Source organism: Parasteatoda tepidariorum, chromosome 11, assembly GCF_982258835.1.
Source record: "Parasteatoda tepidariorum strain Cologne lab strain chromosome 11, Ptep-v5.0, whole genome shotgun sequence".
Taxonomy (NCBI): domain Eukaryota; kingdom Metazoa; phylum Arthropoda; class Arachnida; order Araneae; family Theridiidae; genus Parasteatoda; species Parasteatoda tepidariorum.
This window is the reverse complement of record NC_141765.1, coordinates 67,073,518-67,090,958: the sequence shown is the minus strand read 5'-3', so window position 1 is coordinate 67,090,958 and position 17,441 is coordinate 67,073,518. Positions and strand designations below refer to the sequence as shown.

Sequence of the window (17,441 nt, the reverse complement as noted above, 5' to 3'; positions counted from 1 at the left end):
AATTGAATTGGAAATTAAAAAAACGTAAATGGAAATAGATTGGTCAAGTTCTACATAAATATGAGAAAGTTAAAGTAAAAGAAAATTTTGAGTGGAACCGTCAAGGCAATAGAAAAAGAGGAAGACCTAAAAATGATGGTGAAGGATAATTATATGCACTAACACTTGTGGGTACATTGTATTTAAATAGTTCCTGAGAAGTTGAATTTCAAAAAGTCAAATACTTAAAATATGATTTCTCAGGAACTATTAGAATGATTTTGCTCAAATTCCGCATTTTTCTATGTAAAATTACATTCTTTGAAATGATACGAAAAATTTTATACCTTACAACTCAACATTTTTTCGGCCATTATTAAATAAAATAATAAAAAACAATAAATAGTCCAAAAATAATAAATAGTTAAAAGTTAGTTTTTGCATGAAATCTTTGGATAAGCAAATTTTATAATTCATAGTGTGTAAAAAAAATTTCAATTCGCTTAAAAAATTTTGAGATGTAGCAAAATAAACAAAAAGTAAAATTAACAATAAGTGGTCCAAGCTTTGGAGCACTCTCTTGACCAAACTATTGGGACCATATTTTCCAGATTGTGGCTTCACCCTACGTTTTGGGTGTTAGAAATCCGAATCTGTCAAAGAAAAATGTATGTTTATTCAGAGGAAGTACGTTTTTGTATCTGATTTCATATTCTAAAATATCGTCAGCACTAATTAAATAGCACACCCACTTGAACCATTAAGATTGGGTCATAGAACCTGAAGATCTGATTATTAGATCAAAAGTTATTCAGGGTAATCCACTTTTTTTGCCCACTGTACATTTTTCTATACAATATACATATGTTTATAGATTTAATGCATGTATGTATGGTCGTATGTACAGTGCGCAAGAGAAAATAAAAACCTTGAGTAACTTTTGATCTAATGATCGGATTTTTACATACCAGGACTCAAACTTAATAGTTAGCTGGTGAGATCACAAATGTGCTAATTAATTTATGCAGACGATATATAATGTTACAAAATTGTGCACAAAACCTACTTTTTCTGAATAAACATAACTTTTTCGGCAGAACTAGAATTCTTACTCTCAAAGTAGAAGGGTCGCCGCAATCTGGCAAATTAGGACCTAATAATTTGGTCAGGAGAACAGTTTAGGGTATGGGCCCCTTAATGTTATTTTTACTTTTTGCATATTTCATCACATCTTGAGAATTTGTTTGCGAAATTTAATTTTAAAAAAAATCAAATAATTAATAGAAATAAAAAAAATAAAAAAAATCTTTCTATAAACGGATTTTATCATTGTGTGCAAAAAATGTTAGGTTTGCTTCAAAAGTTCTTGAGATATAGTGAAATATGCAAAAACTAAAATTAAACGTTAAGGGGTCCAAACTTTTGATCTCTCTCCTGACCAAACTACTCAGACCATATTTCCCAAATTGCAATTACCCTCCCGCCTTATTTCAAAGGTTTAAAAAAAAAATATATATATATATTTTTTTTATTTGGAGGAAGTTTGTTTCTCTGTTTGATTTCATAACTTAAAATATCATCTCCCTAATTAATTAGCATATATGAAATCGGATTCTAGTGCCATTTAGATTGAGTCCTAGTACGTGAAAATCTGATCAAAAGTTATTCAGAGTGTTCCTTTTTTTTTCTTTTGCACACTGTACGTACAATGTGGATAAGTATTTTTATACATACAATATATATCTCTATACATATGCATTTATCTGTGTATAATATATTAATGTTGATACAATATATTTATGTATATCTGTACCCACAATACATTTATAAATTTACATACGATGTTTAAAAATTTTCATTTAATTAACCAAACAAGTAAATTCATTTGATTTGTGCTTTACTTAAAAAAGTAATTAATTTCTTACAATTCTGATTACAATGTAATCAAGATAACTTGTAATTATGTTACATTTGACAACGCTGTAACTATTACAATTATTTGTATTCAAAATTACAAATCATTAGATTAAGATGATTGGTAATCATGCTTGCTTGTAATTCTACATAATGATTATTTTAATCACATTGAAATGTAATTTAAGATTGTGGTTATTTGTAATAACAATTACCCACAATCGCTTTTTATTTTGATTAAAAATTATTGTTGCCTCTTTTTAATGGAAATTATTGTTATTTGTAATTGTAATTACTGTTACAAGTAATTTATTACTATGTACTTTTTATTTATAGTTCATTACAATTGTCGTTTCTGCTGAGCAGTATTTCAAATCATTTGTCGCCCATTTTGTTTTGTCGTTTTTGTTGTTCATGAAATTATTCATTTTGAATTTATTCTTGACTAATGAATAAGGAATAAAGTCTAAAAATAGTAAACATTTTAATCTTTGTTCAAAATATTTCAGAATAATGAATAAATTTTTATTCATTATTCAGAAAGATTTTAACTAATTATTCATTAGTCTTTATTCATTAATTCTGAATGATGAATGACCATCTCTGATATCAGATAAGATTTGCAAGGACTTAAAATATTTCTGTTTTAGATGAAATTCTGCACATGCAATTAATTAGTATTTTAGCTGACAAAAATTTTATGAAAAATGTATTTATGTGTCTGAAATATATTTGTACCAAATGTGAATTAATGATAGTTATATACATGTTTACAGAAGAAAAAAAAACTTTAAAATTGTATGATTTCTGATAGTCCTTGATGTAAATTCTCTTTATCTCATAATCAGTATTTATATGACATAAACATGCAGTGCATGTAATATTTAATCATTATTTTATAATATCTTTTACTCATTTTTCAATTTAGGTGAGCATAAGTGATGTTCTGAAACTTACAAGTGGCCCTGGGCCATTAGATTTAGGCTCTGGGTTTTCATTCAATTCTCTGGGGAAAAGTAGCTCATGTAGCTCAGATTGGGCTACTAAAGTGAAAGAGTGGCAAACTGCAGAGCAATTAACAAGAATGAGAGATGAAGAGCCTTTGTTAAAAAATGGAAACGATCGAAAATTCAATGAACTTTGTATTGTTTGTGGGGATAAAGCTTCAGGTAAACTATTTTATGCATGCATTATTGTTTAAATAAATAAAGAATTTTGGTTTTAACATTAGTTCACTTAATAACATAAAACAATGAATCAATTTTGTCTTCTATGCCACAAGTGTTCTGTCTCTCATTCAGAAAAAAAAAAAAAAAGCATAAGTACTTCCTGATACATTTCTAGACAAGTTGCTTGACAACTTTTTCTTTCTATTCCTATTGCTATAAACTAGAATTTAAGAAAACTGATAAAACAAAACCTATTTTTGAAAAAAAAATTCAATATCTAGCAAGAGAAAAAATTAATTTTCTTCAATTGAAACTCTACAGCAATTTTCTGCATATTTGTTTATCATATTTCACAAGAGAAAATATTGCAACATTTTGAGTATTACAGCAATTATTTTCTGCCTATTTGTTAAGCATATTTAAAGTACAATGCAAATCTTATTCATGTAAAAGTGTATAATTATTTATCACTACAGGCATTTTTATGGAGAAGAAATATTCAGTGTGCCAATTTAAGTGGTGATGTATATTCAGTGATGATGGAATATTAAGGTGTGGGTGGAAATTTGTATTGGTATGTGGGCCAGTTGAAGATATTGACAAATTGAAGATTGATGCTGAAAACAGAAGGGTGATGAAAATAATACTTGAACTGGATCGGAATTAATAAAAAGCTTTTATTTCATATATTTGCAGAGCTCGAGATATCAAATGTAAATATTATCCATAAGAATTTCAGTTGAATCAATTTTGCATAATAATATTAATAAGGACAGGCCATGGGAGACAAATCCCCCACGACCTGCCTAATCAAGAGCCAAATTAAAAAGTACGTGTAATTTGTTCCCATCGGACACAGAAGCATGGATAAGAGATCCAAAATTGGCGCTTTAGTAAATTATAACATAGCCAAAACAAAGCTAACCAGCATATCAATATTGGGTTTAAAATAATACCTTGGCGATCGCGAGTCGCCAATAAATTTATGAGAATTATTACAACCATGCAACTGAAACATTTTTGCGGTTAGAAATTAGAATAATAAAAGTTATAAATAGATTTTTGTTTTGGATTAGTAATGAAATAAAAAGTATCCGTTGCATTGATCTATAAGAGAAGGATAAATATTATATGTTCATGTTCGTTTTAAAAGATTAAGTCTTTGATTTATTTTAAAGGTAATTCTATTAATAAAAATCAGCTTAAGTAATAAGAGATATTTAAAAGATAGGAAATAAATATGTAATGCCAATTGTGGCATCACATATATCCCGAAGTAAAATGCTTTTTGTGTCCAAGTATGCCTTTTTTAAAAAATAAATAAATAAATGAAAAATATTGAAAATTATTCACGATTTTAAAAAATCTATCAGTGTTAATAGATAATATGAGTATACAAAATCTTTACTTTTGAAATGTATTTATATTTTGTAAATCATGCTTAATTAAGTTTTCTATTTTTCTTATGATTTATGAATTAAGATGATTGCATTTTGATTATTTCCAACACTTTACAGGCCGACATTATGGTGCTGTTAGCTGTGAAGGGTGTAAAGGGTTTTTTAAACGTAGTATACGTAAACAGCTAGGCTATGCTTGCAGAGGAAACCGCGACTGTGAAGTTACAAAACATCACCGTAACCGCTGCCAATATTGCCGTCTTCAAAAGTGCCTTGTGATGGGCATGAGAGCAGATTGTAAGTACTTGCAATTTTTGGACACTTTTGTAAAAAATGTTTGAAGACTGTTCTTCAAATGCTCTGTTGCCTTAATGAATAATGCTTTTTTGCAAATAATTTATGATTTTAATTATTGTTTGTAACAACTATTCATAATTTTAAGGTTATACTTTCTCAACCTGTTACCATCCCTCTCTATGCTAATGATAAAAATAGCACAAAAAGACAATACAAAAGAAAAGCCCTTAGTTTTGAAAAAAAGAAAAAGCGTATATAGACTACTTTTTAAACGTATGAAAAATTACTCCAACTACGCATTCAAAGGACACTGTACCAAGGCAGAAGCATTTCATGATAAATTTTCTATTATCTAAATAAGTAATTTAGAATTCAAAGTATAGAAAAAGTGAGTTAAGGTGAACCTAGAATAAACCATGAAGTTTAAAAAGAGGAAAAAATTTTATTTCTAAATATAAAAATGCAAAAAGAAAAAAAAATGTGACTTGATTGCTTAGGATTAGTGAGCGCAGAAGTAATTCTGCAATAATTAGTTTGCATTTTGAAAACTTTTTCTTTAGCATTTGAAACTTAGCATTTTAAAATACATGTTAAAAGTGCTCATTAGGGAACACCCTGTATATAATAAAATTTTAAACTTTGCTTAAATTCAATGTACTCAAGCAGGTCTTTTTTATTTTATATTGTAAAAGAGCTTCTAAGAACACTCACCTTCTAGTTTTAGTTTATTGTTTAATCTAAGCCATGAATTTTTCTTTAGCTGTCCAATCTGAAAGAAAACCAGCTGATTCTAGAGAGAAGACTGTCACCCCTCCAATGGCGGCAAGCTCACAAAGAATCTATGTACGTAAGGATTTCAGAACTCCTCTTGCTGCTTTGCCATCATACAGCTCTTATAAGGTTTGCCTTATTCAGTATCCCTCCAACCACATGTGTCCCCTGGCCTTTTCCACAACCAACCATCAAATATATAAGCATTTTCAGCTTATGTGACTAAATTTATTTCAAGGATTAGTTTCTGAAATATCTTACTCCATTGCATGCTTGCTCTTACCTGCCAGTTATTATAATTTGTGACCTTTTTCAATTTAACCCATTCATTATGTAATCATGCATTTTGATTATAATAAATCAACAAGTTCTATTTCCTAAAACAAAATAATATACTTAATAATAATTTCATACTTAATTATAATAATATACTTAATTATAATAATAATTTCATTCATTACGAGGTAGAATTATATAAATATCTTTTATCAAGAGCTTTTAGTTTGCCCATTTTTAACTTTGTTACAAATTAGTGATAATTCCACATTTAACTAACGGAATGAAAGTAATATTAACTTACTCATTTATGTGAAACTAACTAAATAAAATAATACTATTTTATCCATCTACTCTCTAAATTTAATTTTGATTTTGACTAGATTTGTTTCAACAAAGCAAAAATTTACGAAAGAACCTGTCACCATTTATTAAATACAAGAACAGGTATCATAAGCAGGAGCTAATTACCAAATTAAGACTGGAAAATTGGATCCGCAATTTTATCTGGCTCGTTAAGGTCTAGTGGCATGCAAATGTCTGAAGCAAACATTTTGATCTCTTAAAATGGAATATAATCATTTAAGGGCAAAAGAAAACTAATTTGATTACTACGTCTAATTTATATTTTTAAAATTCTTTCCAAAAAAAGAAAAAGTATACACATTAGAGGTCACGAAATAATATTCAAGTAAGAAAGAATTGATAGCGCTTTTAAATTTAGGGAGAATGGGAAATAAAAAACATCAAATTAAGTTTGATTGCTTGATGAAACTAGGAAGTTTTATAATAATTGTTTCAGAAAAATCGAAATTTCCAGATTTTTCGTTAATTGCGATCTGGAAGTTTCCTGAAATCTAAGGTCCAGAAGTTTCAAGAAAACACCGATCACATAAAATTCTTGTATATTTTACTTAAAAATATCAGAACTAAAATTTATACTTTGCATTTCTCTCATCTCATTTGTAAATAATTTTTCTGATAGAATAATAAAAGTGATTAGAGATAAAAGTTAACTTATACATAATTATTCATTTAAATTTATAAAGACATTAATTTTTTGAAATGCGTCATCAATGAAATTTTCAGGATTTATGAGTAGGTCTCACAATCTCCCCTATAATTTGAAATCCCGAAATTCCTCAGAAGTGGTTCTTCATTAAATTTCCTTCTGGTTTTGTTTTTCCTTTCTTAAATATTATAGTGAAATGTTTGCTTCAGTCAATGTTAGTATGTGGTTAAAGATTTATTTTAAACAAATTACATTTTTGCAACAAATTTTTAACACTTATCTTACTCTATTTAGACTTTTGACTGGTTCCATGCATAAATGAATTACATATTAATAATATGTAATGTATGTATTTTGCAGCAAGCTACTTACTTCATAACTAACCTGAGTGTTAATAAATGTTGATAATATTTATCCAACCATCTGTCCTATTACTGAAAGACAAACCTTTGACTATTTATCTATTAATGTACTGATATAATGTTCATTTAACAGAAAACAACGAATATTTATGGTTATTATAAATTAGTTTGATTTATGTTAAATTTTATCTTCTTAACTAAATTTTTTTAGTACTTATAAATTATTTGTATTTTTTACTTATTTTGCTAAGTATTCTGCATTTTGTTTTTTAACAGCATAACACTATTACTCATTCTGACCATAATTATTATTAAAAAGAGCTTTTATTATTATACTATGTGTGTAGTAAAAGTAGTATTATTATACTACTTTTATTATATACTAATTATCGCCTTTAAGGCTTAGTTTTAAAATCATTGTCAAAAAAAAAGCCTAAAATATACTCATTAAGAGGTGCAAATTAATATGCAAGTGAGGAAAAACTAAAACAGTTTTTTTTTAAATCAGACAAATAATTATTGAGGGAAACAGAATTAAAAATACAAAACAAGTTTGATTACCAGGGGAAACTTTAACGTGTTTTCTAATAATCACCTTCCCCCTTTTTTAGTCTCTTTCAGCAATCAAACAGGTTTTGATCTTTTTTTAATTCTTTATTCTTCATTTATGATTCGCCAGATTTTGATTGCAGTTTTCACATTTCCTTGCTTAAATATTAATTTGAGACCTTAATATATATGTTTTTTATTTCATTTCTGACAAGAATTCTGAAACTATGTATTAAAGATGTAACGGATACTGGATTACAAATTGTCTTGCTTATTTTAATTTGCATTAAATTGTTCTTGTCTGAACCTAGGGAGAAATTCACCATTTTGTGTTGTATTCTGAACCAAAATCCCCCCGGGTGTTTAAAAACACAAAAATAAATATTGATGTTTCTCTTTTATTTTTGTTTTGCTGAAGTTTAGGAAGCTAAGAGATAAAGAATTTCATATAACTTAATAAATTGTGGGTATGCTGCCAAAAGTGATTAAGCCATAAGTGAAAAGTGATAAAAATAAATCAATATACCTCAGTCGTTTAATTGCTTGTCAACTTTTTTTGAGAAAAAAATCTCAAAATTATTTGCTTAGCTTTTGACAGTATCAATGCTATGTATACTGACAAGAGCCTTCACTCCCAAAAAAGCAATAGACAAATAATTTTAGCACATTTTCTCCTTTTTGTCAATTATTGATTTGGTCTTATTTGGAAATATAGCAAAGTATGTCTAAAATACTATATTGTAGTATTTATTTATTATTATTATTTAAATTTTGATATTAGTTTTAGCAAATGAAAAAATTAGTTATAAAATTTTCCAATTAATTTGTGCAAGATATAAATTGTTCATTTTTTTCATTTACTAATTTTAATTAGCATATGGAATTCTAGGTTTTATTTGCATATTATTTAATGGCAAAGTTGATTTATTATTTTAATTCAAGAGCTGATATTTTTATTGTTATAGATGTTATTTGTTACATTAAAATAACTTGAGTTCTGTTTGTTTTTTTCAGGATGTACGAAGCAATTCTAATACTGGCAATTCAGGTAAAATAATATTTCATTAATATTTCATCAATTAAATATATTTAATTTAATAAAGATTGAATAAATAAATATTTAATGTTATGCTATTAACATTTAGTGAAAATGTAGTTAATGATTTATTGAATGTTATTTTTATTGTTTACTTTCAGATCTAAGCACATTAGCAAATGTGGTAACTTCATTAGTTGCATTGAAGCAAAACTCAAATGATCAATGCGATAAATCACTAGTCACTGCTAATGGGGAATCCCATAACAGGTTATTATCTAAAGATAATAACAATATAATATCCAAAGCCTTTGATACGATGGTGAAGGTAGCTAGATTTCTATTAATATCATATTACATTTCACATCAGCTTAACTTGTCAGTGATGTTAAAACTAGAATATGTAATGATGCATTAAGGAAATTTAATATTTTGATTTTTTTTAAATAGAAATAGTGAATGAACACTTTATACACAAAAGAGGGAAATCCTTGATAAAATTTTAAGATTATGAGCTTTTTTTAATGATTATAGAATTTTAGCTTATTGTTTACACAATTTATCCAACAATCTTTAATTTGAGCATTTTTAAAGGCCCAATTTTTATTTAAAAAACTTTTAAATGAAGTTTGAGCAAGCAATGTTTTAAATAAGTATTGCTGGACTTGAGAACAAAAAACTTATCTTATTTTGTTTCTTACTTGTCAGTTAACTTGTTGTTGTCATAAAAATTATCTAAACTATTTTTAAATTAAGGAATAACTTTGTATGATGACATAAAACAAAATTGATTTATTTATGTTATAAGTAGTAAAATATAGTATTTATTTTTCAAAATTTGAGCTTAAATACAAGCTGATTCTAAATAAAATAATCAATAAGTTGAAAAGGATTTAAATATTAATTTAAAGTTGTTATTGTTAAGTTGAACAAACTGAAAAATTTATTATTGCTATGGCACTAAATGTGCTAATTATGTATTTTAAATCTAATTGTGTATTTTTTGTTCACTAATGTGCTTCATTTTAATTTTAACAAATGAAAACAACATATTACAGAACACTTCTTTACAACCTGTCATTGCAATATATTTCATTAGACCACACCTATAAATAACCGATTTACATGTATCAGGCTATTATGCATTGCCAAATTAAGCTGATGTATATTCTGTCTGTACAGGATATTCCTTGAAGAACACCTTTTTATGTATATTTTTAAATCTTTGTCGAAAATGAAACCAAAAACGGATACACATTAGGATTTACGAAGTAATATTTAAGAGAGTATTAAACCTAAATACTATAGAATCACTTGTGTGATAGGCGGGATAAAATAACATCAAAACCAGTTTGATAGCCTGATTAAAGCAGTAGGTATAGCTAATAGTCACTTTTAAACTCCTCTCTGTTACGTCAAGCAATAAAACAGGTTTTGATGTTTTCAGTTCTGTCTTCCTTAGAAGTCATTTGTTAAATTTTGATAGCTAATGCGCTTTAAATATTGTAAAAATATATATTAAAGGTGAGTCTTTACGGAAACCCAGTATAATAATTCTGTTTTCCAGCATTCAAATCTCTTTATTCTATTACTGATATTGCCTTATTTAGTTTCTGAGATCAATATCTATTTTCATCTAGAATTTTCTACATATATATTTTTTAAAATTGGTTAGTGATGTAGAGATTCATGTTTAAGATATATTTCCCCCTATTTATGCATTATATGTTTACATGTACTGGTTATTTACATTTTAACAAATTTTATTTAAAACATCCAGCTTATTATTACTTAAGTTACTTACATATTATGGTACATAATAAGAATGTTATGATATTTTGAATGTTATGATAATGTTATGATTTTAAATGTCATGATATTATATTTATTACTTTTGTTTTTTTAGCTTAATGTATAAACTGGAGCTTATTATTTTAAACTTTAAATTTGATACTCATTTATTGATGATCTGTAGTTCCTATTTTCAAAATCATAATTTTTTTTTATTATTTTGTTATGTGTTTATTGGTAAAAAGTAAACAGTAACTTCTCCCATTGTAAAATTGTTGCATTAATTTTGTAATTTTATTAACTGTCTTTTTGTTAAATGACTCAAACTTAGTCAGCATTCGTTCTGCTAGCCTATACATTTATCAAATGTAATTTATAACTTAATGCCAAAATTTTTAAAAAAGGGAATATTTTCTGCAAGAGAACTTGCATTTTAAATAAAATTTATTACACTGATGAGGTATTGTGGAGAAATAGCATTGTAAAATGTTTAAAAAGTTAATTTTTAATTTTATATAATTTAGTTGTACGCAAATTTTAAGATTTTTTTTCTATAAAATTGAAGTTGTAGTTCACATAAAGGAAAAGTATAGAGCATTTTGTTTAATCAATGAGCACATAGGGTGAATAAGCTCTACAAACTAGGTACTGGAAACAATATCTTTTATTTGCTCAAGATACTGTAGCTTCCTCAGTTTTATTCAAATTTAAACAATTTATATTGTTTATGCAGTGAAATAAGATTTCTTTGCTATGCTTATAGTTTTTGATTGATTACATGATAAACTCAGAATTTAAAACATTTCATGTTAATCAAATATTTAACAAAATGCTGTAACTGCAATAAAAAAATATTGCACACAATGAGAACTATTTTAGTAATAATATATCTTTAAAATCAGGTGAGTATTGAAAAAGTTTTCATGTCTGTGATTATAAAGTCACAGTTAAGTGAAAATACCATTTGGAAATCTTATTTCACATATGTACGTCTTGATGCAATATTCTAATATACATGAGTTCCAAATTATGGTTCTCAAAATATTCTTAGGCCTACCTGCTGCCAAATAACATAAAAATATACAAACTATCCTTTTAAAAAATGTAACCAGGCATTTTTTCTTATTGATTCAGTTTGTTGGGAATTTTTCATATTAAGATTTCATGATTAAATATAGAAATTTTAATTTTAAAAAAAATTATTCTTGTCCTTTGATCATGTAATTATTCTTTTAAAGGTTGCTGGGGGTTGTTCTGATCAATTATCTCTGCCACTAGAACCTGAAAGTGATTCATTGTTTGAATTTGATGGTAAATTCTTCTTAATGTTATTGTTCTTTCAACGTATTTGTGTATAATAAGCATATTTTACATTAAGTTAAATTCAAGGCCCAGTTTTCTCAAGCCATATGATAAATCAGACAGTGGCTCTAACTTGTGCAATTACCTGATAGACTTAAAAGTCCTTGAAAGTTTATAGAAATATCAGGTCATTTTTCTAAAAGCCAAATAAATACTTAACAACATTTATTAATTTGCGTGTTCTTAGCAACTGTCAAAAGTAATAGCAGTAATGAACTGGTAAGCATTATAAAATTCGTGTTCAACAAAATCTTTCATATTTTAAGAAGAATAACGTAACTGTAGCGATAAAGGTACAAAAATGTTTAAGAAATTTCACTTGACTTTCTTATGAATATTTCATACCCTAGCAAAAGTAACATAACTCAAACCTTATTTTACTGTGGAGTCAAAATAATGTTTATTTTAGTTGTGAAATCAAAGTTAAAATAAGTCAACTCAGCGTCATAAATTAAAACTCAAATTTGTGAATTTTTGAGTGGTGATGTTATTTGCACCAATGGTTGATTAATTTTTTTTGCTCCTACTCATTGTTTTTATATGACGTGAGTACCAGTTTTTAAAACTTGATTTAATGTAATAAAAAATTACTTTGGATGATTGACAAGTTATAATATGATCTGTTTATTGTAAACATTGATGTCTTTTCTCAAGCTTTTTAAAAGAAAGAAAAAAATTTGGTTAAAAAAAACTTGGTTATAAAACTAAACAAGATATGTTAATTTCATTATTTATACAGATTTAATTTAGACTAGAATTGATTAGAAGCTATTTGAAATGGAAAACTATGGGATATATTTTGATTCGAAAAAAGCAATATGGGGAGTACCTTGATCTTCTTACTGATGTCATTACTTATCTAGTTATACATTCAACAGATCCTGTAACAGAATGAATAGTATCTAACTGCTTCTGAATGTTACTCGTATAACTTCTCTTCCATTTCTGATATATCTGTTTCAAAATTAAATTCAGAAAAAGTAACATTACTGAAAATTGAGAAAATAATGAATCTACCTGGTTTGTTTTCTAAACAGGTGGAACAGGTGAACACTTTTCTATGAACCACTAAAATCCCTGGGAGGTGTAGTTGCTTTATTTTTATACTGGAAATGCTATCTAAAAAGGCAAATTTCTTTTTACACACTAAAGCATATACATGTGATATTTGGTTTATGCAAGAAAATGTTCATGAAAGAAAATGTTCATGAAAGAAAAAATTCTGTTAATACTTATTCTCAAAGATACTTTCAAAATAAAATTTGGCAAACAGTTATATCAAGCAATTTCAATTTGGCATTATTTTTTTTAAAACTTTTAAATCAAAATAAGCGTGGTTAATATTATTATGCGTGGTTAATATTATTATTAATATTATTATTAATTATATAAGCAAGGTTAAAAATTGTTAACTTTTTATGATTTAAAATTATTTAGTTTTGTAACTAAATAGAAGGCTAGAAATGGCTTAATCATCGAAGCACTGACTTATGCGACGTTTACTAGAAATTTTTTATTTACTAATAAAAAATCCTACTTTTGAATAATGAAACTACTAATTGAATTAGGCTGTAAGATTTATTAAAAATGTGAAAATAGCACTTAAGTTGTCATTTAACACCTTGCACAAGTACTTTTAGCTCATAAATTTTACATGCTAGTATAGTAATTATAATGTATTTGTTTTCAGGTCCATTACTTTTAGACTCTCATGTACAATTTCATCTAACCACTCCTAACCCTGGATCATCGTATCTCAACGTCCACTACATTTGTGAAAGTGGCTCTAGGCTTCTTTTCCTTTCAGTCCATTGGGCTAGATCCATTCCTGCCTTCCAATTACTTCAGTGAGTGTAAATAAATATTCTTAGTTAGGTTGATTGGGATAATACTAATTAATATTATTTATATTCATGTGCAAAGTTGTGTGTCAAATAGTTGCTGGGCTATCTTAGGTCTTTGTGGCATAACTTCATAGAGAAAATACTTGGCTAAATTATAATTGTTAAAATTGTAATGTTATTGTAATATTTTATGACTCTGGAGAATATTTTATTTCAGACGTTTTTGGTAATAGCAGTTTATTGTTTAGTTTCAACCTCCTTTACCTATGCAACCCTAAAAAAGCTGCTGACAACATGCAATAACTTATTTACATACAATAAGATCTACTTTAGAATACTTATTCTGACTTTTTTTTTATGAATTGATACAATAGCATATTTAAAAATGAAGGCATGTAATATAACTATCACAGGTCCCAAAACTTCAAAGGGTCTAGTAAAATTCTTCACAAAAATAATGTTTTTTAATAATTTAAAAAATAATTGAGAAAATTTCTTTATAAAATAAATAATGTATATCCATAAATGTTTAATTTTTAGCAGAAATAAGCTTTTATAAAACTAGTGAAAGTTAATATTTTAGTATGTTTATGAAAATAGATATTCCAAGAATCTCTCCTGTAAACTGTAATTTTAAAAATGTCTTTTTAAGAAATTTTATAAAATATGCAACAACAATAATTTTTTTGTGTTTTGAGAAAGTACCTTACAATAAATTTTGTCCTGGGAAGTGTAAAATCTGTATTTTTCCTTGATGAGAATGGTAACATCCCTAGTTTGCTCTATTATATTTATATTACATGAGAAATTACAAGATATACACTCTAAAATTATCTAAACCCACGACCTAATGGAACATTCAGTACAAAATTCGAATTGATTTGTGTTGTTATGTGTGAATTTTTTAAGTATGAAGTAATTCATAAAACTGTTTGTACATTTATCTTATAGGCCAGAAGTTCAGGCTACATTGGTACGAAGTTGTTGGAGTGAGCTATTTACATTAGGTTTAGCTCAGTGTTCACAAGTCATGTCTGTAAAAACAATTTTCAACGCTATTATAACTCATTTACAATCAAGTGTTCAACAAGGTGTGTGTTTTCCTCCTTTTTTTTAGATAATATTTTATGTTTATTTATCTTCAATGCAAAAAAAATTAGATTCAATTGATTTACAATACAATTCTATTTGAAATTTTATTGACAGATTTGATAACATTTAATTAAAATCCTTCTTTTACTTCTAACTTCTGATGCAGCTGTTTTGTTGCTACTCAAAATTCTTTCTAATGCTTATGGTACCTTTTCATGCAATTGCATTTCTTAATAAAAGTTACTTGTATTCATGTCTCTTATATGTGTTTAAATATATATCCTATTTTTGTTAAAGTATATACTTTTATAAGTATTATTTAAAATATTTATCTCTTATTTGTTAAACTATGTATTTTATACTTGTCAAATTATATATATCCTTTATTTATCATTTATATTTCTTATAATGTTATAGCAGAACTTTAACTCACATTTTCTGTTACAAAGGAGATAAATTATTGCTGTTCACTTTACTCTGAATGGCATTTCTCTATATTATTGACAGATAGAAGCAGAATAAGTGAAGCATACAACTTCACCCTGATGATGCAAATACTAATTTGATTTATATACTAATTTGAACTGTTAAGTTTAATTTATATATTTTTTATTTAAATATTTATGTAAGAAAATTTAGAAATGGTTCAAGTTTTGCAAATTATAGTATGAAAAAAATCTGAATAAAAATGATAATGAGAATAATGGTACTAATGTCATCATTCTGATTGTTATGTAATGAAATAAAAGTGTACTTCTAAGTGAACTTTAGTAAAATTTCTATGTTTATTTAAGGGTCTAATCATAATTTATATTTTAAATACTATGTGTTAATTTTATTATTATTAATAATAAAAGCTCAGCTTTTGTAGCTTATCAATACTATAGTCAGTTTTAAAAACAAAACATATTTTTACTTATTCTCCTCCAGCTGTAGCATAATACAAAGGAATCAAGTTACAAATTAATTCAAGATTCATTCCCATAGTAATTGATTTTAAAATTTATTCATATAACTTTTTATCTAGTGAAACAAAATTTCATGAAAAACAGCATTTAAAATCACAAATGGTAATTAAAATCTATATATATTTCAGTGTCTCAATAGTATACCTTCATCATTAGGATAAAAGAAAGGAATGGTAAAAACAGAGTTATTAATCCGACAGAAGTTATGTCATATTAAAGAGATTAATATATAGTTAGAAGATAAATTTTCTTTCAACTGTACATTTATTGCTTTAGTTTATCTCTTTGATATCTATGGCATCTTTTTTTTTAACTGTATATTTAGTATGACGTAACCTCTATTTGATTACCATATCATCTCTGTTTTTATCATTCCTCTCTTTTATCCTTCTGATGAACATTTGTGACACTGAAACACGAAATAACCTAGGTTTTAGCAAAATTTTACCATTTGTGATTTTAAACATAGTTTTTAATGAAATTTAATTTTATCACTAAGGATTATTTTCATAATTTTACTAATGAAACAAATTTTAAAATATAATGTTTGTCTTAGTAAATACTAATGCAGATCACAGATTCTAAATGATGAAAACATTTTTTTTATGTAACAAACAAACTTTATTACTCTCACTTCAAGAAATTAACTAAGTAAATGATATTGTTTGAATATTTTCATTACTACTTTAATTCTGTTTTTTTCAACTTTATTTTATAAAAACAAACTGAGAACGTTAGTCACATTCTACTGTGACATTGGAGATGGAGAGCAAGACTTCCAGTAGGGATTTTGTTTAGATACAAGGAAAATTAAGTAAAATATCATACAAGGGAACTTTATGAGTATTATGACCCACACCATATAATAAGGAAATGATTCAGTAAATTTTTATTTCAGTTTTGGTTTGAAAAAGCATATTCTTTTCATATCGTTTTTTTCGTTGAAAAGCATGTTCTTTTTTATATAGATGTATTTTTTATGAATTTCTGGGAGAAGGTTATTACAAACTTCAAAAACAAAAGCTTTTTTGTGATTATTACAATTTTGGAAATCCAGTTAAAATTATTCAAAATTCTTTTTGGACCATGAATAATTTTACCTTTGGGCAGTAGTTTGTAAATTAGGTAAAAGTTTTAAAATAAATAAAGTTTTTTTTATTAAAATGGTAAATGTAATATTTATTGAAGTTTGTCTATTTTGTTGTTTGATTTCAATGTTTAGATTTAAAGTGTATTAAAAATAACATTATTTGCACCCAATCATCAAATGTATTTGCTCTATTTATATCTTTAAATTTTTTTAAAACTTTTGTAGATCGGTTATCAGCTTCTAGAGTGAAACAAGTAACTGATCATATTTGCAAACTGCAAGATTTTGTAAATTCTATGCTTCGAGTTCAAGTTGATGAACATGAGTATGCTTATTTAAAAGCAATTGTACTTTTTAGTCCAGGTATGCCAGAATGTTTTGATTGCTTAACTTTACATTATTATTTTTTATCTCTATCTTTTATAATATGCATTACAGTATAACTAGTACATTTGTAATTTTTAAAAAGCTCAATAACTCCAAAATTTGAAATACAGCTTTTCCTCAAACATTTCTTATTTTGGCTTTT

At 26.4% G+C, this 17,441-nt stretch overlaps 1 protein-coding gene across 10 annotated transcripts in view; it reads left to right on the top strand.

Annotated features, from left to right (window-relative positions):
- The window catches only part of LOC107437530 (nuclear receptor subfamily 2 group C member 2), a 125,087-nt gene that overhangs the window by 93,791 nt on the left and 13,855 nt on the right, over positions 1-17,441 (top strand). For 5 of the 10 annotated variants that reach the window (XM_043040090.3, XM_087155012.1, XM_087155011.1 and 2 more), the window contains 9 exons: positions 2,822-3,062; positions 4,580-4,759; positions 5,520-5,659; positions 8,744-8,777; positions 8,927-9,093; positions 11,795-11,867; positions 13,609-13,765; positions 14,714-14,853; positions 17,138-17,275. In XM_043040090.3, coding sequence (XP_042896024.2) covers positions 2,822-3,062; positions 4,580-4,759; positions 5,520-5,659; positions 8,744-8,777; positions 8,927-9,093; positions 11,795-11,867; positions 13,609-13,765; positions 14,714-14,853; positions 17,138-17,275 — 1,270 coding nt within the window. The remainder of the gene's footprint in view (positions 1-2,821; positions 3,063-4,579; positions 4,760-5,519; positions 5,660-8,743; positions 8,778-8,926; positions 9,094-11,794; positions 11,868-13,608; positions 13,766-14,713; positions 14,854-17,137; positions 17,276-17,441) is intronic. The other 5 variants (XM_071187938.2, XM_087155014.1, XM_071187937.2 and 2 more) reach the window with 1 other exon arrangement.